Source organism: Hypomesus transpacificus, unplaced genomic scaffold (assembly GCF_021917145.1).
Source record: "Hypomesus transpacificus isolate Combined female unplaced genomic scaffold, fHypTra1 scaffold_31, whole genome shotgun sequence".
Classification (NCBI taxonomy): domain Eukaryota; kingdom Metazoa; phylum Chordata; class Actinopteri; order Osmeriformes; family Osmeridae; genus Hypomesus; species Hypomesus transpacificus.
Window position 1 is genome coordinate 697,722 of NW_025813837.1, and position 24,723 is coordinate 722,444.

At 39.5% G+C, this 24,723-nt stretch overlaps 1 protein-coding gene across 2 annotated transcripts in view; it reads right to left on the reverse strand.

The window, feature by feature from the left end:
* Nucleotides 1-1,805: 1,805 nt before the first annotated feature.
* Nucleotides 1,806-24,723, reverse strand: part of slc4a4a (solute carrier family 4 member 4a) — a 40,016-nt gene continuing 17,098 nt past the window's right edge. For both annotated transcript variants that reach the window (XM_047015969.1, XM_047015970.1), the window contains exons 8-27: nt 22,474-22,550; nt 17,685-17,842; nt 17,279-17,366; nt 15,679-15,833; nt 14,631-14,747; nt 13,956-14,130; nt 13,151-13,284; nt 12,470-12,744; nt 10,967-11,037; nt 10,556-10,741; nt 10,117-10,230; nt 9,016-9,177; nt 8,399-8,577; nt 7,525-7,597; nt 7,207-7,275; nt 6,373-6,546; nt 5,518-5,682; nt 5,217-5,310; nt 4,587-4,663; nt 1,806-3,889 (exon numbers count right to left, since the gene is read on the reverse strand). In XM_047015969.1, coding sequence (XP_046871925.1) covers nt 4,623-4,663; nt 5,217-5,310; nt 5,518-5,682; nt 6,373-6,546; nt 7,207-7,275; nt 7,525-7,597; nt 8,399-8,577; nt 9,016-9,177; nt 10,117-10,230; nt 10,556-10,741; nt 10,967-11,037; nt 12,470-12,744; nt 13,151-13,284; nt 13,956-14,130; nt 14,631-14,747; nt 15,679-15,833; nt 17,279-17,366; nt 17,685-17,842; nt 22,474-22,550 — 2,507 coding nt within the window. In that variant the 3' untranslated portion in view covers nt 1,806-3,889; nt 4,587-4,622. The remainder of the gene's footprint in view (nt 3,890-4,586; nt 4,664-5,216; nt 5,311-5,517; nt 5,683-6,372; nt 6,547-7,206; nt 7,276-7,524; nt 7,598-8,398; nt 8,578-9,015; nt 9,178-10,116; nt 10,231-10,555; nt 10,742-10,966; nt 11,038-12,469; nt 12,745-13,150; nt 13,285-13,955; nt 14,131-14,630; nt 14,748-15,678; nt 15,834-17,278; nt 17,367-17,684; nt 17,843-22,473; nt 22,551-24,723) is intronic.

Below are 24,723 nucleotides of genomic sequence, written 5' to 3' on the forward strand. Positions count from 1 at the left end.
GATACAACTCCGCGCAACCCAGTATAGACGAGGGGGATTACGCTGTAGTGTCACGACCAGGGGGGTGGTGGATTCATCATGCTTGTTAGTAGCTAGTACATAACCGAATTTTACATCATAGGAAAAGCACATGTTAGCCTATAATTGTAATTTAATATATGGGTAGATATGCAAATAGCATTTTGAAATGTTTATGTAGGGCTAATTTAAATTGGATTATTACAATTATAAATATGGACTCTCCAGGTTGTTTTCTAAATGTTATCGAAAGTCCAGAATGTTAAATTACACTCTTCCGATTGAGCCAGTGCCATATCAGCAGTAGGGGGCACTGTCAGCTAAGGTTAGAGTCTAAGAGGTATTCACCATGTTAGAGTGGATTTCAATGGAAGCGTTTTCCCCCAACATAGCATGCTTTATTTGCCTTTGAAGTTGCTTTGGTATTGGTAAATATTTAACTCAGCTGTTTGTACATTTACTAATGGCATATCCTGTTCAATAACTTTTAATGGTGATATAATTGCTTTTATTGTTAGAATGAGTAATATAAACTAATCTCAAGTTAGTGTAGTAGAATTTCATGCCCCATCACATTAGTGCCAAGTACTTCCGAAAAAAACTTTGGTTAAGTCCAATCTAATTAACTTGTTACAAAAAAGTGACAATTTGATGTAGTTATATCCTTCAATCCTCTATTGAATCCTCTCCAGAAATAACCATGATTCCTAAAGAGCACATTGACCCTGTAACCAACCACCTCTTCAGATCTTTGCTCTCTCTCTAAACCTTTTTAGAATGCTGAGTTGAGGAAAATAGGCAAGTGATTCATCTCTATCTGGACATAATCAAACCTATAGAGGATTAATGGTTGGTGAATTCAAAAGTCTTTGGTCAGAAAATATTGAGATTTGTTATTTCTTTCTACAGACACATGTTTGTGTCTCTTGATGTAAAGAATGTGAACTAGTTATGTTTTACTTTGCAGTAAATTATACATCAAAGCTTGCACTGTTATCCAAAGCAACATACATGGTCGAACTTGGAATGCTCTACCACTGAGCTGCAGTCGCTGTTTGCCTTCATACTGTGTGTTTCTAATAACATCTTTACAATTTCATTTTCATTCTCCTTTTTAACTCTGAGTTCTCAAAACGAGTTTGCAGGTCAGGATTGCTACTGCTTCTATATATTGGTTGCATTTCAAATGTATGGATATAATAATATCCATATTTTACCAATCTTATTTTTGTCCTTTAAACTACAAATTCCTTAAAACCATACAATCATATTCAGGAGTTGCAGTACAACAGGTTGTTCATTACATGATTCTTTCATTTGCATCTTTGTAGATGCACATTACTGCATATGGCACAAGGGGGTGCTATTGTATTACCCAGAAACAGACTTCTGCTTGTCTTTGTCAATGAATAAGCTGTTTTGATCTACCTTATTGTTAGCAAAGTTTGTAATTGGCATTACATTATAGAAACAGTGATTGTTGAGATTGTGATTAGATTACAAGTATTTAATATATATATTAAGATGTTACAAATAGCCTTGCAATTGAGGGGCAGTTCTATGGGCGCATGTGAAGCCCTCAGTGACATGCTTGCATGTAAAAAGGGCTATACAAATACATTTGATTTGATTTGAATGTATTGGTCTTCCCACACAGTAACAAAGTATATCTTTTTCTTATTTTAAAGTAAATTCTTGATGCAGCCTTAAATATTTGTATGAACAGCATCTCATTAAAGCCTTTGCTAACGCTATTACCTTTTTACACAACCCAATTTAACTGGTGTTCTACTACAAGTTTAAACAGAAGAGGGATGGACAAGATACAATGTACATTTGATTAATTCAGTTCGTTTTTAATATACATTTCATTTGAAAAATAGAAAGTCTAAAATAAATCATTTCACAATTCCAATTGTATCAGTATTCAACACACCATAATTAAACTTTAATGTACTTACATGTTATAGAAATAGTCCAACATGCTTACTGTATATTACTGTATACAATGTCTATTTCAACTAGGTATGTCCCAGACATAAGTTACACTTATATCCACACTCAATGGTTATAATACTGATTTTCAAACTGTATAAATTATTTTGTGCTGATCTATTGATATGAGACAGATAAAACACTGTGTGATAAGAAATAATATCTTGCATCTTGTGTTCCAATATTACTTTATATACAGGACATCCAAAGAAAGAAAAAGGTTAAATGGTCACGCAGAGACATAAAACATAAGGAGTTAATATGCTCTTCAGGATTGACATATGTTATTAAATATGTTGCCACAGAAGTCATGTTGGCACTCACTGAGCAATACTGACCATCAATAGTCAACCCAAAATTCCAGATGGCAAACAAAATCTTTTTGTTTTTTTGTATCCCATAACAGGGACATGCATGGCTTAACTCGGTGGCTGGCCAAAGTGTACGTGCAGACTATATCTGGGGGTCCAGAAGTGGCCGAATCGGCACGCACCATGGAATGAAAGGGCTGAAACACAGGTACCTGCACTTCTTCACTTCTTTGCATTGAAATTAGTTTCAATGCCAAGGAGAACAGCTGTACTTTGTTCCAAATTCTGCACGTGGTCTGTCTCCTCAGTGCCAGTTAAATGGGAACTGTGAGATGCTCTGTAGGCTGAAGAAGCCCAACTCTCCGGTTTCAAGGGTTGACATTCATTTAGTTTTGTTCCCTTTTGAGATTATTTGATTGCAATGATTGGATCCCTCTCCGTTAAGCCACTTAGGTAAATTGATTGTGTGCAGTGCAAGCAGTTGTTTGATATGTATCGTAGTTTGATCCAAGTTTGGCTTAAGAAAACAAATAGTTATCTGGTGGAATGTTCTACATGCTTAAAGACACAAAGCTGAACACAACGAGCAGGAAGTAAGAAAAATCAGGAAGTAAGGAAAGGGGAGAAAAATACAACCGTGGAATTATTTTTCCAGATTACATGCACTGTGTCAAGTTAGTTGAACACATTTTAAACAAACATGAGAACATTAACCATGAGTTACAATAACTGCAATGAAAAATATAAAATAATCAAAGACCAAATATTGTTTAAACATGAATTAAATTACAATAAATTGTTACTTTTCTATTTTTTAAATCAAGTACAGTAATATATATTTCTTGAACCATTGCCCTAAATGAACAAAATGGAGAGATCAACACATTAAAATGTCATGCTGCATCCAAAATCAACTCATGGCATTTGTTTTATATAATGCCTTGAACTTAAAACAAGAGGTAGAGCTACAAAGAAAAGTGAAATCCAAATATTCTCTCCTGCTACAATTTGAAATTGATTACAGTCAGTACAGGTTCCTTTTACATTGTACTTTTTACATATAAAAAGTCAAAGAGCAATACAAAACAGATCAGGAAGGGACTCCCTGTGTGGTCATAAAAAGCTGCAGCATATCTATCAATCAAGATGGAATAAGCATTGCATAGAACAGTAGTAAGGAAATCACCTCTCAGACACATCAATGCTCAAGTATATAAGACACACCCCACCAATAGACAAAACAAAAGTCTATAGAAAATTAAGTTATCTGATCTCTTTGATGGGTTCATTCCGTTTGCGCCTGCATCCCATTTCTTGAACTTTAACTTGACAGTTTGGTTAGGTTTTGTGTAAAAGTGAGATATGTAATTAGAGGAAAAGAAAACTTAAGTGTGAGTATTCTAGGTCTTGTAAGCGTGTGTGTGAGGACGGGCAAGGCTAGTGGGAGGCAGCGTGATGTCTAAAGGGACGTCTCTGACCCGTGGCTCTTCCAGTAGTAGCCGTTGTCATCTGGGTCGATGTCTATTCTAATCTGAGGCACAGATTTGAGTGGACTCATTTCAGGGCTGTGAAACAGAGACACGGAAAATACAATTTATACAACAACACATTTATATTGTGGGAGCCTTCCTATTAAACTGGATTCCTCCTAATTAATTCACATTGATATAAAAACTATTTATATGTACTGAATCACTGCAATCACTTTGATCTTCTGTAATTGTCCTGCATTTCTCAGTCAGAAAGAAACTACAAATATAAGGGTGAACTACAAATATAAGCCTGACAGCCATGCCTTCTATCTGCTATTAAGTGAATCTATGTTTGTGTGATTTACAGCAAGATGCCATCTTGCTCTGAAATTGGCTCTGCACGCGTCAGCAAAATTGGAGCTTATCCACAGCCTGTGGCCACTGCGGATGGATGATTACAACCACAATGCTGGTGTTTTTGCTTTTTTGGGTAATGTACGTTATGCTTGTCTGAGATGAAACTGTAAATCTGATTCAAAGATTTAGTTTGACGTATGATCTAAAAAAAGAATTAGGTACAATTATCAATTAATGCCAAGTAAATAAAGAGCCAATGTTTTGAAGTATTGTCTGATTTACACGACACGGAGGCTGACAGGTTCCCCAGCAGGACTTCACGTTGAAAGATGGCAGACGAGAAAGTAAGCCCCTCCCCTTTCCCACAGACTATAGTGGCCTTTCCTGACACTCTTGCATGTTGCCAGCTTCATAGCTGGGAACAAGATATCACCTTGACAAGCAGTTGTCCTGGTAGTAGCGAAGCTGCTCAGCACGAAGAGTGGTGTTGGCATGATGGGGACTTGTCTCCTGTAGGGAGGGAAAGGATGCCCGGGCTATTAGCTCACATGTGGTGAAGATGCATTTCCTGTACAGTATCTAGACATGCTTACGGTGAGTTATTTTTGTTTGTTCGAATCCCAACATAATTTCCCCCCTCACAGTAAATTAGAAGTTGGCATCGGAGCAGGAACTGAAATGAATCAATCTTTGTGCGCACGCAGTGATTGGCTTGCGTTTAAAATCCTGTGTGAAAGCGTAGCCTCAGACCGTAGGCTGAAGAGAGAGATTATAACTCAAGGAACCATTTAAGTGGCGAAAGGAAATGGAGGGGCATGAAAGAAAGGGAGCAAAGAGCAAATTAGAGAAAAAGAACGAAGACAACAATTAATGGAATGCACTTAATCTGTGAGAAAGACTGGTAGTGACGGACGCGTCCTCCGATATGGAGAACCAACAAAAGAAAAGGCTTGAGGCAAAGTGGAAGCTGGAAAGCAAGAGCAGTGGGGAGGAAAAGGGAAAGTTCCTTTAATTCCTCCGTTCTGAGAAAGCGCATCGGTCAGGACAGATCAGGTGTACTCACTGTCGGAGGCCTTATCGCCTAAGAAGGGCTCTTGCTCCATTATGTCCATGGGGATTTTAATGCTGGGTACATTCTCATTGTAAGGGTAGTCAGACTGCGGGGGGAGACAGCAATGGAAGATTTCCTGAACCTGAATTCTACAACATTTATGGGGAAGGCCATCCTAGGGTCTGTATATACAAGGACCCTCACACACAAATCTACACACACACCTTTAAATTAAATTGTTCATTATAATTCCATAAAGAAAACAACCAATTAATGTACTTTCTTTGTCAACCATTTGAGAGAAAATTCTTACATCATCAATGTCACTGTCAATGCTCCCCCTCTTCTTCTTCTTCTTCCTTTTCTCATCCTCCTTCTTCTTCTTGTCCTTCTCTGGGATGATGTCATCCAGGAAGCTGAGCTCGTGCTGGGAGAACATGTAGTCCATGAACTTCCTCACAGCTACCAGCGCAAGGATCTAAAAAGTTGCAAAAAGCGACATTTCAAAAGTCATTCATGAATACAGTCCACAGTGTTACAGCAGTGTCAGCCAGAAGATATACATACATTATATTTACATTTAGTCATTTAGCAGACGCTCTTATCCAGAGCGACTTACAGTAAGTACAGAGACATTCTCCCCGAGGCAAGTAGGGTAAAGTGCCTTGCCCAAGGACACAACGTCATTTGGCACGGCTCGGAATCGAACCAACAACCTTCTGATTAATAGCCCGACCCACTCAGCCATCTGACTCCCAGATTTATAACACAAAATTCCTGTATTGTTAAGCCAGCATCTTGACTAACGTAAACCACACAGAACCAATAGATTGAATGTTTAACAAGGGCTTAGGTTTCATTCAACACAAAATACTTCCAGTATTTACTAAGATATTTTGTTACAACCTGTGTAATCAATAGCTGTACATAAGTTTTATTTTTAGATTCATCTATTAAATACTTATGATTTGAATACAGATCTACCATATTTTGGTACAAGTTGAACTTAACAGGTTTGTAAGGGAGGAAAGGTTTGAGAAACACAACCAGACCCCTTTGGATTTCTTTACAAAACTCATGACCACGTAAAAAATAAATAAAAATAACGTTTGTATCTTGGTCTTTATCTTTGCTAGAAGAAGGCTCAATATGAAGACTCGGACCTTACCATGACTGGGAAGATGATGGCAGCCACTGTGGACTTGAGGATCCAGAGCAGAGCCAGACAGAGCACCTGGATGAAGGTGAAGAGGTGGACCTTCCTCAGGGGCACGTGGCGCAGGTACACCAGGTCAGGCTGGTGCTTCGCTGGCATGAGGAGCAGCTGAAGACGATCCATGAACTGCCGAGGAGGTGATGAAGAGTTCGTGGGACAGGTTATATAACGTGCGGAAGAAGGTACTAGATGTTAACGTCCACTTACATTTAGTCATTTAGCAGATGCTCTTATCCAGAGCAACTTACAATAAGTACAGGGACATTCCCCGAGGCAAGTAGGGTAAAGTGCCTTACCCAAGGACACAACGTCATTTGGCACGGCCAGGAATCGAACTGGCAACCTTCAGATTACTAGCCCGATTCTCTAACCCGCCATGGAGTCCCACTTACCACTAGAACGCCCAACCTTCCCCATACCAAGTTTGTTAAATTTGCCTGTATGTTAAATAACTTTCCCCGCTAAACTGTAATGAATTCCATAGTAACTATATACTTATTATGCTGTTCGTATCCGAATGAGCCATTAACAACCACGAAGCCGACACGTGGATTAATACTGTTGGGGAAATGGCTGCAGTAACATTTGATGATCCAACAGTAAAACTAATTTCTTTCATGACTTGGACTTAAATAACCCTTAATTAAAAGCTGACAGTCTGCACTGCAACCTTAAAACTGCTGTCCTTTGTGTATGCTGTATCCTTTCTTTATTCTTTCTTACTCATGATAACTAGAGAAGTCACCTACCACAGAAAGGCTTGTAACGGGAAAAGGCAGAAATTACCTGCACACCGTTGAGGGAAGCCACTCCCATGTAGAGGAAGACTCCATACAACACAGGCATGGGAATGAACTGATGGAACAAACAGCGAGGTTAGCACAGTTTACTGGATGGTCTACAGTCACTGAACTGTCAAGTTATAAAAAGAAGCATTGTGGACAAATAGTACCAGTGTTCTGGGTTTCGAGCGTTATTTTGAGAGTGTGAGGTTGCGTCATTTCTGTGTGAACAATTCACAATATAGACACATTTATAGACACAATCCCCAGAAATCAGATTCCTAAACAAAAGCACAGCAGAATGAGACACAAACATCCTCACCTTGAGTATAGGAGACATGAGGACAGACAGTCCAGTCAGAATGAAAACGCACACACCAGTTACTCGTTGCTCTCTATTGAAGATAAAAAGAAACAATGACATATACTTTATTCTGTATGACAAATGTGTAAGCAATATATAGACCTGATACACCTTTTGAATGTGTTTACAGTAACAAACCACAAGTCACGTCAATAAATATATTGTAATTAATAGATTATGCCGGATAATTACATTTAGCAAATATGCACAAGGTGCCGTTGTGAAACGTGCCCAAATGTTTCTCACAGTCTTGGAAAACTCTGAACTCGGTTGAAAATGTCTCAGAAGCAAGATACTCTCAGCACTCAGATTCCTATAATAAAAGCTTGTGGCCAACACTGAAACATTTTGACGTTCAAGTGACTTTGTTAAAACTCTCCCAAAGTGATAAAACAACAGAAAACTGAACGTTCCTAGGGGACAGAAAGCTCAACATGTTTGTTTGCTCAGCTTACAGCTGTAACACCAGCACCCTCCTAGGGCTAAGATTAACAAGCTAAACATTTGGCACAGACTCTCCACTGTGAAAAACGTCTTTGTGGTATTGTCAATATATCGCAGGCCTTTATTGATGGCTTTTAACATTTGATTGACAAGCAATGTGCTAATCATGAAATATTTCACCTTAACTCATTTGGATAACCAGAGAAATAATGTTACTTTGTGTTCAAGTGCTAATTACGAGCATCAATCATAAATATAGTTGTCATTGGTGTATGAAACGTAAATATGCTACTTAGCATGAGAGTAGTACGATGTGTTTCTAAACTTGGGTGTGCTGCACACACATTCTCACCAGACAGTGTTTATGCTTGAAATGTGGTGTGCTTACCTCACGCCCAGAAACTTGGGCTGCTCTCCCGGGGCAGAAGTCTCCGTCTCCATCTTCAAGCTGTCGATGTGTGCGATGGAAATTACGGTAGCAGCCACGTACCATGGCAAGCCCATGAAGGAGCAGACCACCATGAGGACCGCCACCCAGAAGAGGTCCAGGTGATAACCCGCACCTTTCTGTCACCCCCGGAAAAAAAGACAAAGCTATTGAGGAGTTGTAGGTAAGGGAAGATGTACAATATACACATTCAAATAGTTCACAAGTGTCTCAAATGACAGAGTTCATCGAAATCAACTTGCTTCTAAGCCCAGTATTGTCTTTAATGTGAATCTCATGAATCTATCAGTTGAACAGTGTCATACAGATAATGACTGTACCATCTTCATGTCATATGTATTTCCCCTCAATCTGCTCGATCTGTCAGCAGGGACAACTGGGGAAAAAAAAACACTTCTAGTCTGTCATTGCTTGGAAAAGAAAATGCATTTAGCATGTGGCCAACTGGCACCTCCCCTGAGCCCAGCACGTATCTTCCTGTACCCACGGGTATCTAATGGACCATGGTAATGCTTTCCGGAATCAAATGGGCCGCCAACGTCAGCGGTCTTACCCACCTTCAGCTTGTGCTCCTTCCTGTTGACGATGACGGCGGTGATCTGCTGATCCATAAACAGCAGGATGGTGACCAGCAAGGCAGGTAGTGCAGACGCGAGGTACACCCACCAGGGGTTACCTCCAAAGGGAGGCACGAACCAGCCCCTCTTGGAGCTCGTCGGCTGCAAATTGGGGGGGGGGAATTGGAAGAGCAGGGTGGTTGGTCATCTCAGATGAAGCATCACAGAATTGATGTCATGGCATACCCAACACACACATCCAGGATCGGATGAAGCCATTTGTCAGGGACACTTGGTGCTCACAAATCATTTGACTGGCATCTTAATGAACATATGTTAGTGGGGGGAGGGGGTGGTGAAGAGGGGCACGCTTCTGATGCACTCATCGTCATTAAAGACTCATGATCATTTCTGTAGATATTGAACCAGCTTTTTGTGTCATTTTGATATCTTTGGTTTCTTATTTTACAAGTCACGTTTTATGAATGTTGTAAGTGTCATGTGGTTTATGTTTTATCTTGTTTTTTTACAAACATGTGCATATGTGCAAATCTATGTGTTTCAAAGGCATCACATTTGATCTCCTGCAATCACCGACTGTACATTTGTACATCTTAGACCTCCACTTTCTACTACTGTTAGAATATCATAAATGTGTCCCATTTTTATATGAAGGTTGGGTGTTACTGTATACAAGGACAAGCTACAAGTGACTTAAAAAAAATCATCAAATATAACTTTCGCTCTGGTGCACCTGGCCTCAAGTTTAATTTCAATGCCTTTTATAATTTGATTATTTTACCATGTATTCAATACATCTATACATATCTCACACTCTGGTAAGAATACACTGAGCTAGTTGGATTGACAAAGCTATGAACTGAACATATTCTTATTCTTTTGTACTATGAAAGAGTATCCAACCCATGTCTTACACATTTATAGACTGCAACAATACTGTATTCTTGAATTGATTATTGGGGTTAATGCAATTTCAAGAGGGCTGCAATTTCAAGGGGGCTACAGTAAGTGTATTTAAAGTTATGTTCTTAAAACTTGGTCTCTAAAAGATACTGTATATATTTGAAAAAGACACAATACCTTGAATTCAGTTGGCACAATGAGTTTGGGGGTGTCCACTCCTACTAGTGCATCTACGCCACAGAAAATCAAGATGGCCAAGATAATGGCAAAGTCACTGATGAGTTTTCTCACCTTTGGAAACAGACAAGGAGACACTCAAAAACATACACTGCACAGGATCACACCAATGCTATTTGTAACATGGTCATGGAACTGACCAGACATTTTTCAAAATAAAAGCCTGGCTCCTTTCTGTAGTCTTAACAGGCAAATTTACAGGTTAGACGATGTTTTACAAAACAGGCAAACTATCCCTGAGTATGCTTTAACCAACTAGTCTACCCAACAAGGAGCTATGAGGAGATTCCTTTTGCAAAACGTCATTAGTTCCATCTTACACAGAGAGCTAAATCAAATGCACTGTTAAAAAGCTTAAGGGAAGGCTAAAGCAACTTACAGTGGTTGGGAAAAATGGGCTGAACTTGAACTTTTTGAGACACATGGAGCATGTGTAGGTACCAAAGAACAAGATGAAGGACATGAGGGCGATGTCAGGGACAAAGTCGCAGGCCTGGCCCACCAGTTCCCCTCCATACTTCAGACACTCTTTCTTGGACAGCGATGACCACGTGGCATTCAAAGGCTGTAAAAGCAAATAGGATGGAACTCAGTTATGTTTCAGCCCGTTTTTGGCAGAGCACAAACACGGAAAGAATACCCCAAATGTATTTGTAGTAGGAATGCAATAATAATTCTGTTGGAAAAAAGCTGCACTTCACCATCCTTTCTTCCCAACAGATGGAGAGAATAGGTTACTGATGGCTTACTCACTAGGTCTTTGTTGTTAGGCTACTGATGATTTACTCACTAGGTCTGTGTTGTTAAAGTACCAGACAGAAGTGCCATCCAGAGGATCACCCAGAACTTCAGTGCTGTTTTCTGTGAAAAATAACAGCATGCCTCACGATCAAACTAACTATCATAATTAACTAATTAACTCACAACTAATATCATTAGTATATTAAGTTTACATTGTTCAAGTCCACGTAATACGTTTATCAAACGAACAAGACTCTCCACCAATATGTAAATAGCTCATTGTCTGAATGAAACTGGACCAACATGCTAATGAAGACAAAACATAAACTTCACTGGGTTTATAACGACAACAATCAAGTTTTACAGAGAGACTGCTTGTGTGTGTGTGTGCATGTGAAAGTGCGTATTTACGTGAGTGTGTATGTGTGTGCATGTTTGTGTGAGTATAAAATGCATATGGTCATATACAGAAGATACAGTCAATGTGTGAGTAAGAATTGTGCATTCATTGTGTATAAGGGAAGTTAATAAATATATGTTAACGTCCACCACACAAATATATCAACATATTCTCTTGAACCCAAAAGGACAATCTTCATATTTTAATCTTAAACAACAGGATGTTTCACCTCCTAAACATATCAAGTACCAAAATAATTTACAATGGACTCCTTACCCAATTAATACATACTCATTCTCATGGAAGAATTCTTACTTTAGGTATTTTTCTAATAAAGCTTTGGAAGACTGAAAGGTCAGACTTTTGGTCAAACATCTGGAAAGTGTTACAAGTCCCTTGAACTTGTCGAGCCAGAAGGCCCAGCTGGTCTAAATACAGTTCAGAAATTGCATTCAAATACATTTGGAAACTTGAGGATGTTGCCTGTTCCACTGTTTTCACTCACTAAACAGCCCATTTGAGGCGACACCTGCGTCAAACCAGATACAGCTGTCATATTCAGTAGGAGTATAGGAACACAGTGTACACCCATTGAGGCGATGATCAAGGTTCTGGTGGTCTGGTTGAAAAGGATAATCGTTTAGCCTAAAGCTAACTTAAGGACTAACTCTGGACCCTAGTTAAGAATTTTTCTAGATATTGTGTGCTAGTAATAGCAACCACAAAAAATGCTGAATGCCAACATGTCAGTTTGCTTGAGTCGCATTCAACATGCGTCAGTGGAGCAAAAAAAAAGTACTGCTTGTTTAAAATGTTCTGTTGCCTCTGCGTTTTCCTTTTGACTGGTGTAGCATGTGTGCATGCAGGGTTTTGGTCAGCCATGCAGAATAGTCAAATGAAACAAACACTTCTGCTGGTTGCCGAATGCTCCAAATATAATTTCTGAAGTTCTGCCCCTAAAATGTAATTCGGTTCGACTCTGCAATTGTTCCAAAAAGTGACTTGAATTTCTTGCTTCACAGAGGCAGAAATTGAAAAACCATCATGTAGAAAGGACACCCAGCATAGCCCACAAAAAAACCATACTAGCCTAGACACGCAACCACCAGAAGCCAAAATGATCATTCAAAAACAGATGGACAAGAACCTTACCCAGGATCGTCGGAGCCATGCAGAGGCAGTCATATTGGGTGACGTAGTCGATCTTATAGTCAGGGTTGATGGGGTAGTAATTGCACAGCTTCAGCATCTTTTTGAAAGCATCATAGATGAAGATGAAACTGATGAGACACGAGAAGCCTTCCTCAGTGAAGCGGGTGAAATACTGCACTAAGTAGCTGGCGTCGGTCGCCACCAGGACCAGACAGAAGAAGGCTGACCACAGGCCAATCCACAAGCGGAACTCCAGATAGTCAAATTCATTTTCCCTGGAAAAAAACAACAGCAGATGATTCGATCCTGTGTAGTGGAACATGATGTTTGAAAATGAATAGCTTGTGATAGATTTGGTTCCAGCCTTTGTTCCGTTTATGTGAAGAGAATGATCATTGATTTGTGTTTACAAAAGTTTCCACATGACTTGAGTTGGAGAATTGTATAACTGTACTGCTTTCTTTATAAATGTTCAGGTCTGGAAATATAGATGTAATACCTATTCCTTTCTTGTACTGTGCCAACTATGACCATGCAATTGGAGAAAGCTGGTGTACAGTCTATGGGTTTCCCCTGTATAAATTTCATATGCATACGAACAAAAACATTTTAAATATATGTAGAAAGAGATCTATAAATATGCACACAATGTGCAACAGAGAAGTAAGTAGGAAAGGATACCTGCTGAAATTGAATAGCAGCCGTTCAAAGACCAGTACAGGCCCAGTACTGCTGAGGATGGTGAGTGGCTGGCCAGCCAGCAGGCAGAAGACACCACCGGAGACAGCAGTGCCAAGGAAGCTCTCCAACACACCCTGAACACACAGACCACTCAGCCTCAGCACGACAGCTCAACGTTTCCGCAACACCTATACTGCAGTTCAGATGACTGAGGACTGCCTCTGCAGTTCAGGTGACTGAGGACTGCCTCTGCACTTCAGGTGACTGAGGACTGCCTCTGCACTTCAGATGACTGAGGACTGCCTCTGCACTTCAGGTGACTGAGGACTGCCTCTGCAGTTCAGGTGACTGAGGACTGCCTCTGCAGTTCAGGTGACTGAGGACTGCCTCTGCAGTTCAGATGACTGAGGACTGACTCTGCAGTTCAGGTGACTGAGGACTGACTCTGCAGTTCAGGTGACTGAGGACTGACTCTGCAGTTCAGGTGACTGAGGACTGACTCTGCAGTTCAGGTGACTGAGGACTGACTCTGCAATTCTACACTGCAGTTTTAAGGAGCCTAAACGTCATCATCAAGTACACATGGGAAGGGATGAGGAAGGTCAACAGGAGGTGTCCTGCCAAACAGTAAAACCACCACAGCCAAGCCAATATGGTCATTTGACGCCCCATCCACCTCCCTCTCTATATGGATCCTTGCATTGCTGCTTTACTTCATTTTAATTCAGAATGAACCACGTTGTTTATTAATCACATTGTTTCCTCACAGACCCATAACTAGGGTTTCAGAATCAAGATGACTTACCTGCATGTTGTCTGTAGCATCCCCGAGCAAACCACCAAACGTGATGGCATTTGTCACAGTTCCCAGGTAAATAAACAAAATGGCTGACAGGGCCTGGATGTGAAAAACATCGTAAAAATCACTTGCAAAAAACGGTGCTTTCCTCTTAATATCCAGCATGAGGCCTCCAAACAACCTGTAAGAAGAAGGGGCACATCTGGTTTGTCTTCTTATTCACATATTATTTTGTGAGAAATTGATTTTGGCTCAGCCCAATCAAACATGTCTACAGCAAATCAACAAATCTGAAAATATCTGAAACTTGCGGTCAAATCCTAATCATACACTGTGATATAAACTATTTGTGGAGTTTGAATGGCTTTATTTAGAGTTTAGCATTTTGGAAAATATATGGTATGTTTTCAGGTCATGTTGTTCAGCAAGGTAAAAGTAAATTCTGATTCAAAGAAAAAATAATGAAGGAATGTAAACGTGTTTTCAATATTCGGTATCTACAGTGGAGTATGTTGGTACAACACAATACTTTTTCATTTGCTGTCGAGGCATGAAAATATAATTTGTTTTATATTTGTGACCAAAAAGAAATATTTACATAAAAGGTGCTTGATAAGACTATTTACCAGGGTTAATTTCATTATGGTAAGCAGTCATGTATAATTGACAGTTACAGTTTACCTGCCCGTCTTTTGCAGTTCGTCACCAACAGCATGTCCTCCTCCCCCTCCAGGACCTCCATCGTAAGGCGTGTCTCCGTTCATCTGGGAATTGTCGCCCGTAGCATACATGTTCTTTCTAGGTGAGACAACACAACATTCCGTTTAATATTTTGAACACTGACAATGCATGTGATGTCGATATAATGGTTGGAATCAAATATAAAAACTTGAACTTAAATTGTTTGCTGTGATATGATATAAGAGAGGCCTTGTGTTGCGTTTGTCCTACAAAGGACTAACGCAAAAAGGACCCCTTTCTGATATTGAGTGACGGAATTTTCCTTTTAGTAGAATTTGTCAACTCAGACCGTTATAGGCCTTTTGAAAAGGTTTGCCATGCTGCTGGGTCACTTGGGATGTATCGTGACAACATCAACTCTGCCCTTGAACGTTGGAGCCACAGGAAGTGCTGCTGGAGTACTTAACCTCCCATATTGAGTGGCAGGAAGGAGTCCTAGTCGCCTGCCACTTCACCTGAAGCCACTAAGACTTGACAAGCTTCTTCTGATTCAGAGCGAGCAAGCACCCATGAAGATTCACAGCACCCATAGGTCATCTTGACTTGACCAAAAAGCCTTGCGCAAACGTTATTATCCAACCTCACCAATGCTCTTGTGGCTGAATGGGAACAAATTCCGCATCGACTGACAAACCTTCCACAGGAAAGGGGTCAGCAGAGTGGAGACCACTTTGCAGACCCCTTTTATTGCTCATGATTTTAGACTGAGATGGACAAAGGTTTCTGTACACTGAGCAGATGTCCACATGCTTATGGCCGTACAGTGAATACATGGTGAACTCTTGGTATCTTTAATATCAGGAATCACTCAAAACGATGACTGATGAAACCCACTGTATGCCTTCGCTTCAAGGGGTTGGCTAACGAAACCACACAATATGAATCTCTCTGACCTAACAGCATGAATGCAATGTTGTTTCAAATATGACAGTTCTAATGGGACATGACGGAATATGAGGGGACGTATTGTGGTCATGTGGCGGGTAACCTTTTCTCTGAGGATGGGAGAGACTTTGGGGGCTCGATCCTGATGGCAGGGTCCCACTCTCCAGGAGGCAGGACGATGACCTCATCAAGAAACTCATCAATGCCCGCCAGAAGATCTTGTCTGTCCTTGGCCTTGTATGCAATATCGTGGAAGACCTTCACAGACAAAGGAAAGTAAGAATCATAGATATCAGTACGGGGCACTCCTCGCAAAATATCAAAACGGGTGGACAACCCAGAGTGGGGTGGTCAGCTTTGTACTGCTCGTGTTCATAGGCAAGCAGGTGAAAGGTAATCCCAGAAATACTTTTGTAAGAATATAAAGTCTGAGGGGGAATCCTTGGGGTGGAAAGATACAACCATAACTGGAGCCAGCTAATGTTGTGAATCCATCTGTTAGTTGCAGTGTTAATGAGACTGGGAGCAATGCAATCTCTCCTGTTTATTCTTTTTACCAAGCTGATGGGTAAGACTTGGAGCACTCTGATTACCATTTTTCTAACTTCAAAAATAAACCGATCAAAGTTTGGTCTTTTCCATTCTTCATCATGTACGTCTTGTGTAGCCTCAACATAGTTGGCCACAGAATAGGTTGAGAAGGTTTTGTTTACATTGCAAATGTAATCCTATCATGCAGACAAGAAGTTGACACACTATGTCGAACATGTCGACAATGAGTTTAAATGTTGGATAACTAACATGTACATAATAAGTATAAATACCATATACCCAGAATGTACACATTCCGAATTTTTCTCTGCTATGATGTTTTAATGATTCATGCAAAAATCTTTTTGTATTCAGTATCAAATCAATACAAGTAACTTATCTATTCATTCAAGTAAAATAACCTATTAAGTTTAAATCCTTTAGTGAAATGATGACGCTCATTGCGATACAGAAAATTCAGTAAAAAAGAACCATACAGTTAAATAAACCAGAAATAATGGAAACGAACAATAAAATATGTAGAACAGCGTAGGGCAGTAGGGCCAAATTCCACAGATGGAACAACCCCCCACAAAACACAACCACAACACAACAAATTTCGATGAAAAAGTGCATTCATGTCCAGCTACGATTCAACACCATTGACATAGAGGAACATAAGATGATACAGTCTTGTTGACCATCATAATTATGTACATAAAAGACCATGGCAAGACTCAGACACGAGTTTGTCCTGTAGGTCATTCCAGTTCTGTGCAAACAAAACTAAAAAGGTGCAATATACTGTATGGTTGAATGTATAAATGCTGAGATGTCAAAATGCGAAGGTTTGGATTGCAAACCATTGGGAAACGCTTCTGAATGCATGGAACTCATCAACAAAAACCTGACCCGCGTTGGGTTTGAAAAATTACCTCGCACACTGGTAGCATGTTGATGAATCATTGATGTGATTTTCTTTCACCAATGGAAGATATTGAACCCCTAAAATAGAATTTTTCCAGCATATATTTTTCATCTGCATTGAACACCATAACAGATTATCCTTGATTATCTGTTGTAATTACTATATGTACAACTTGTACATCGCTCTGTTTTTATGTATTTACATATCTCAAATTACTATTTTATTGTTTTCAGTTTGTTCTTACCTCATCTGACATGAGTGTAGCAATGGCTCTCCCGATCTCGTGATATGACTTTGCTTTCCCTTTGGGTCCAAGAAGGATGAACAAAAACCTGCGGAGGAAAGAGTTTGTTTGCTATTTAAATGAAAAGATTAATTTGTAACATCTGAAATAATCATATTACATTCACCATCGAAATTTCTTCCTTATCACAATGAGGGTATTTATTGCAAGTTCTGACATCGCTGTTTGCAATAGATAACACTGAAGAAGAATGGATGTCCTGTTAAGGGGATTATTATGATATACTCAAGGTCAAATTAAAAAACCTTATCGAAAAAGATTTGGGGGTTTTGTGCAAATGTAAAACCGGTGCATGATACATAGAACCAGGTATGGAATCCTGGAATCCTAGACAGTGAGCAACTACCTGGTGGGAACAGGGACCTCTGTCAGGGCGCCCAGCATCACAGCCTGCTGCAGACGCACAAACGCCACAAACGGGGCATCCAGGAAGTCCACTTCCCCCACTAACACGTTTGAGGCCTCCGCGTCTCTGGGCAACTTCTTCATGAACTTGTTCCTCAACTGAAAACACAAAAGAGGATAGCCTGAACCAACGTTCACACCAGCAGGGGCCCGTTAGAATTAGACAAGCAACATAAAGTAGGACGGAATTGTATTAAATGTCAACTGGTCGTCTTGAATTGTCTTACTAAAGAAAGGCTAAACTGAGAAAAGCAGGTGAGTGATTTGGTAACTAGATAGTAAAAGCTGTACATGTTGCAATAACAGGCCTAGTCCGACATATGACCACACATTGTTCAGTGAGACCAACAACTGGTTTAATCAGCAGGACCTTCGGATCCTGGGACAATCTCTCAAAGGAGCTTGTGGTAGACTTTTCCAATTAAACTTTACATCCTGTGGCAGGTTGACAATCTACTTCAGACAGATGAGCATTTCGACCTATATCAAGGACTTAAAGTCATATAGCATGTTCTTGTTATGTACTAATTTAGCAAGCACTTTTATTCAAAGCGATGTACAGGGGCAAGGGGGAGGTGTGTGTGTGTGCGTGTGTGTGGGGGGGGGGTTGTGGTGGTGAAGGGTAACCTGTGACCTCTAGATTAAAATAAATAAATAAAACACTGAGCTATACCCAACAAATGGAAGAAGCAGGAGAGACAATTAAACATATCAAACTATTTTTTTTAAATATGCAACCTTAATTGACAAAATCCAAATAGAAATGTGTTTGACGTATGTCTCACTACCATGGCAATGGTACCATGGCTTTACACGATTTTCAATGTATGACAAATATCACACATGTTAAAAGGTCTACCACTGTGTAACTTATTAACAGCAACTGTGTCTAGTGTAACTGGAAAACATTTACCCAGAAGCATGGAAGCATGGAGTCATGGATATCCTTAGACAGGACAAAGAGCTCCATACTGTATGCCATACTTCAATAGATGCAAAAAAAGAACAATAAAACATTCTACGTTTGTACACTAAACTCTGAAATTGTCTCTAAGCAAACAAAATTATAAGTCACTCATCCTTTTATGTTTCCCAAGAAACTGTTTCTACTACTTTTACATTATATAATTTGATTTGCACTGTTCCGGTGAAATATACAATCCATGTCGAAAGTTGAATTACTGATGACATTTTAAGATACCCCCCCATGAGTCATAGGCCATACCCCTTACCCTACTGCCTGTGTGAACACAAGATTAGGAGGAAAACTGGCATTCTTGCTCATTTGGGGATGTCGTACATTTTGGAATCTGACTTGAGGACCAGTTTAGCCACAATAAAATTGGGATCCTCCTTGTCAAACCAGAGAGTGCTGCTCTGCCCACAAACTTTATGCATCTCATTCCTGTCTCCGTGATGTACATTGAAAAGTTCAATTTAGTGTAAAGCTGTATAAGTAAATACTTAGTTTACACTTAAATTTAGTTTACTTAGTTTATACTTATATTTACTTGAAGTAAATGCTGAAAGTTTGGCATCAATCCCCAGCATGTGTCATTTATGTATAATTAAATTAAAGAACACATTCAATTAAATGTGCTGCTCAGAATACCACACCAATTCTGGTCAATTTCAAAGGGTGCGTAATTGCAGATTAAATACCAGGGGCGTCAATTTACTTTATCAGTCAGTGCATTAATTTAGATTGATAAAAATCTAGACGCAATATCCCAATCAACGCTTGTTAAATCAAAGCAGTTTAACCGAAAAGTCAAACCGATGCACGCGGAATTCCATGTCAGCGCACTCTTCTGAGCTTGCCAAATAGCCACTGCAGTCCAGGGGTCAGACTAGGCAAACAAGTCAGAATTGAGATAGGCCAAGATAACATTACAAAATTAAACAAAAGTTTATAAATAATAGGCCTACCGATCATCTTATTTTGACTAAAACATGAAAACAATATTACATGAAGCTCAAAAAAAACTGTATTTGTGCTCAAATGACTGCCCAAAAAGTGGTGCGCTCGTATTAACTATTGATGTCCCTGCCAAAGCTGATATCGAACTTGCGTCCCTGAACTGTTGTGTAGTGGATTAAGCAAGGGTAGTTTCTATAGCCGAGTAGTGCATTGTGTGCAGCAAGCTTGGAAGAAAAAAAAGGGATATGAATAGGGGCCTGTGCCCCAGTCGAGCTTTATGTCTAACAACACCCCTGATAAATACCAGGATACCAAGAATCACTATCTGATTAATTCTGCCTTGCTATGCAAGTACAAGGTCAGACTGACGGGCCTGACCAAATTGTTTTGTCATTGCTCAACATGATTTCTTAAGATTGGCCAGCCCTACATACCCAATAAAGTGTCATTGAGCTCTAATGCCAATATGATGTAATGGGGGTCTGAAAGGGATCTCAATGACCAAGATGAAGACATTGTTGGTTAAAAGGAATGTATTAATACATTATTGCTAAGTAAAATAAAATATCTGACTTCAGAAGTAGGCTCTGTTGTTATACTTGAGGATCACTGGATGTTCATCAGCTCTTCTTAGGGATCCCTGTGATTTGATTTTAAAATCCAACTAGAGCCAGTCTTGAAAATCACTGTGAGAGAGCCATGAAAGTTAATTAATTGATCGAGAGCCAAGCTGTATAATTGACACCATGTTGTACGAAGCTAGCCCACAGAAGCCGACCTGCCCTACAGATGACCTGGCATGGATTGTGATACATACTACCCAAGTTCAATGTTTCACCTAAACAAAAAAACATCCATCTCATTTACACTGAATCTTTCTGCAACAAATAAAATTACAATGAATAACTACAGTTTACTACAGTAAGTGGAACACAGTTTGGGGATATGTTTCCATCTTAACACATTATCTTAACCTGCGAGAACCCCTTTCCTCACAGCTTTTTTCCATACTAGCCTGTGCTGCTACGATGTGTACTTTACTTACACTTAACTATTCTAAGTGAGAGGACACAGTCAATTTGAAAGGTGCCAAAAATGTTACTTATGAAAGTAGAGAAGGGTGAGATATCAAACCTATTAAAACAACATATTCATCTCAGTGAAAAAAAAAAATAAAAAAAATTTGTATTTCAACCCAAATTGAGATTAAATTTTAAATCATCTTTGAACAAATTAAGGACACTAGTGCCTGTGCTCGTGATACAGCCTGTGAAGATGGTGCTCAGTTGATTCTGTGACACACAGACACAGACAGACAGACACACAAACAGACACACAGACAGACAGACAGAATTATAGAGAGTGCTGTGCCCGTGATGCAGCTGTTGACGTCGGTTAGATGATTTACTGTCAGCTTAATCGGTTTGTGCACATTTGCGTGATGCAGGCAGCGGTTTTGAATCACTAAACACATGAATTCCCTAAAATAAAAAAATTCACTGAACTATACTGAACAAGTATCCACCTTATATTGTCTTGCTGTTAGCTAGCCATCATTACAACCTCAAAGAAACCCTGTTGAAAGAAGCTGATCAAAAAATAATGCCAGCAGTCTGCTCATCTGGCTGGATCTGTGTAATGGTGATACCAAAATTAGCTTCTCTGTGAGGTATGCACAACAAACTGCCTATGAAGTCTCCTTGCCTAGTTTGTCTTAAAAAAGCTGTACACTTTATAGGCCTAACTTTATCATGCTCATTCCACCTTACACAGTGTTGCGGGTGAAAGTTTGGATGAACATACAGTGCACGGTTCTCAAGATAAACTTGAACACACAGACAGTGATTCCTGGCATTATAGTGTGCTGATACAGGAGAGTGACCATGGACCAGCAAATCCAACCATACCTAGTCATGGTTTATAGAGGCCCTCTGTGAGAACACCCCTGCCGAGTAAGATAGACTAGCAACGACTGTTAACTGTGACTGTGTGGTGTTACTGAATCACTACTGAAGCAGAAGAATAGACAAACTATTTCTCCGGTGTGTCCCATTGAGGCCAAAAGTCCTGTGTCCTTTAAAGTCTGCTAATTGACCAACAATACCACAGTTGGGACAGTCTTGTAGGCTAATTCACAGCACTTCCACACAACTCTCAAGAGGGCACTTTCCCTGTATACAATGAAAACCCTTGTTTTGAGTGAGTAAAGTCCATACAAGTGTCCTTTGGAAAATAAAACCTGGCTCTCCTTTATCTGATCCCCTGAAAAGATAAACTACACAGGGCAAGTGAACCATCAGGTGGACTGGAAAGTGACTTGGTCTTGATGGTACAGTACGTATAATGATTAAACTGAGCTAGGTTGGACTGGACTGATCTGGGAGGGATTAACATGTGGTGTACTTTAGTCATGGTTCTAAAATGTACAAGTCGGTTAAGTCAGAGTGATTTCAGAGGCTGAACATTGGATCACAATTGACATTGCATGGTGAAGAGTTTATATAAATATACATTCTTCGTACAGGGCCATTTTTACAGTTCACTGCATGTTAACTCATTTGAAAGCACATATACTTTTTTTGGGGGGGGGGGGGGGGTTTGAGGCTTTTTGGGGGGGGGTTGAGGCTTTTTGGGGGGAGGTGGGGGTTATGAAATTGTACACTGTTTGAAAACAATTATTGGAAAATGGTGTACCATTAAAAAAAAACACAGTAAACAGGAAATGGGATGACATAGGATTGATCTCACAAATTACTGTTAATTAAAAAATCTTTTGTTTGTAAGATCAGCAGGGGAAAAAAACACTCACCTGATCCTTCTCAGGTTTGTCAGAGATGTCATTCAAGCTGCTGGAGTTCATGTTCCGATGGGAGGGCGTAGGACTACCTGTTAAAAGACAGTCTCGAGTGGTTAATTTGACAGTTAATTTCTCCACGATGAAAAGGCCTGAATGGAAAGAAAGACGGCAGACTACAGAAAAGACAGTGGCCCAGTTTATCATCCATGCATGCAGAAAATAGAGAACAGACAGAGAATGGAATTACGTAGGGTGAGAAGAATAAGCTTCTCAAAGTTAGTTGGACCAAGCTAAAGGATATAACAACCCTGGTAGAACTTGACTTTAAAAAGAGTGTTCACGACACCTTTAAATACATATAATTATACTTCATAACTACAATCATGGCACATTTATCCAGCATAATTTGATTTAAAAATAAAAGGGATCTTATGATATATATTTGTATATATACTAGTGCTGTCAAACGATTAAAATGTTTAATCGCGATTAATCGCATTAATGTCATAGTTAACTCGCGATTAATCACAATTAATTGCAGATTTTTATCTATTCTAAATGTCCCTTGATTTCTTTTTGTCCCATTCTTTTTTCAAATTGTAATGCTCTTATCAACATGGAAAAGTGGTTCGGATTGCTTCGTGCAAATATTTTTTGTTATTGAAAACAACATTGCAATCGCCTGGCTTTGACGAGGGGGCGGAGAATTCGCATCATGTATGTCTGGCCATCAAGTGGTATTTCAGACTGGACGTGCTGCGATGATAGCTCAGTTTACAACGACAAAACACACAGATCACTTTGGTCTTGTCAATGTAACCATTTGGCAACTTTTTAAAAGTAAACTTTCCATTCAGAATCTTATTGGCATCCATTTCGGCGTCTCGCGCTCGCGATCCACTCAAAACGTAACGTTAACCTACTACCAGAGAATGTCTCATATCCGTAAACGGGCTCTGCTACTACGCTTTAGCCGGATCGCAAGCCAAACAAATGTGTGGCGTGCCTGTTGTTTTGTTTCCGGTCTAGCTAGATCCGGTGTGGTGTTGTAGTTTTTCTAACTTCGGTAGTTGTTGCAACAGCATGTGAAAAAAAACTACAAAGTTTGCTAGGCCAAAAAGAGCGTTAATCGCGCGATAAAAAAATTGACGCCGTTAATTTGGGTTTGCGTTAACGCCGTTAATAACGCGTTAAACTGACAGCACTAATATATACACACATAAAACTTTTGATTTTGAAATCTGAAGCAATCTGAAAGTGTCATGTATTATTCCACATCTATGACAGCACCAAAATAGATATAATATGTAAAGGTGTCATGCATGTAGTAACAACATTATGAAGATTTTATGAATAATTTACAACATGTTGTATATTTCATGTGTTACCCTTATGGGTATGTAAAGACATAATACTTCTAGTAACTGAATATCCATCCAGTAAGAGAACCTTTTGTACATTTATAACAAAGGCTGAACTGCTCAAAAAAAAATTGCTGAAATGTGACAATTTCTCCTCAGACTACAGAATGTTTTCTAATAAAAATTAGTACTTTTAACATGCAGTAATCTGCTGAGAGCAATTCATCATATGGTATTGTTATACACTTTGTTGGGTCCATGTGTTAGTAAAACGCACATTTTCTTTCACTCCAATTTACACCCAAAAGGTTTACCTAAGGCACGTTTAAAACACCAAGCCTTTACAGCCAAAGAGATTAACACTGTTCTGATTATGATGTCAAGATACATTGTCACAGACATTTGTAACAGGGCCAATCACAAGAACATGCAGTTAGTATATTACTTTGAGTATAATTCAAAGGAAAAGGGACTGTTAGAAAATATTTGACCGGTAATCCTGGTGCCACTGTAGCAACTGAAATGGCGTAGGAGTAATGACTTGAGTGTCAGTTTGATGCAGCCAATAGAAAAAGTGCCATGCCTAAACATTGGAAAGACAATGGATAAAAAAATACTCCCCCCCATTAAAGAAGTGTGTATCTATATTTGTGTGCAGCATAGACAATTTGTATACATGCTCACCGTTCAGCCAGCAGGCCAAGTCTATATCTGTGTGGCTTTCTTGACTATGAAAGACTTTTATTCTTCAAGGCCAAAGAAAATGCTCAAATATTTTTACAAAAAGAAAGACTTCAATTCTAGACTCACTGCACATAGAAACGTAGACACTGAAATAAAACTTACAATAAAAATACAAATTTCACTATTCTGCATTTCTACATGACAGTGGCATGGCTCC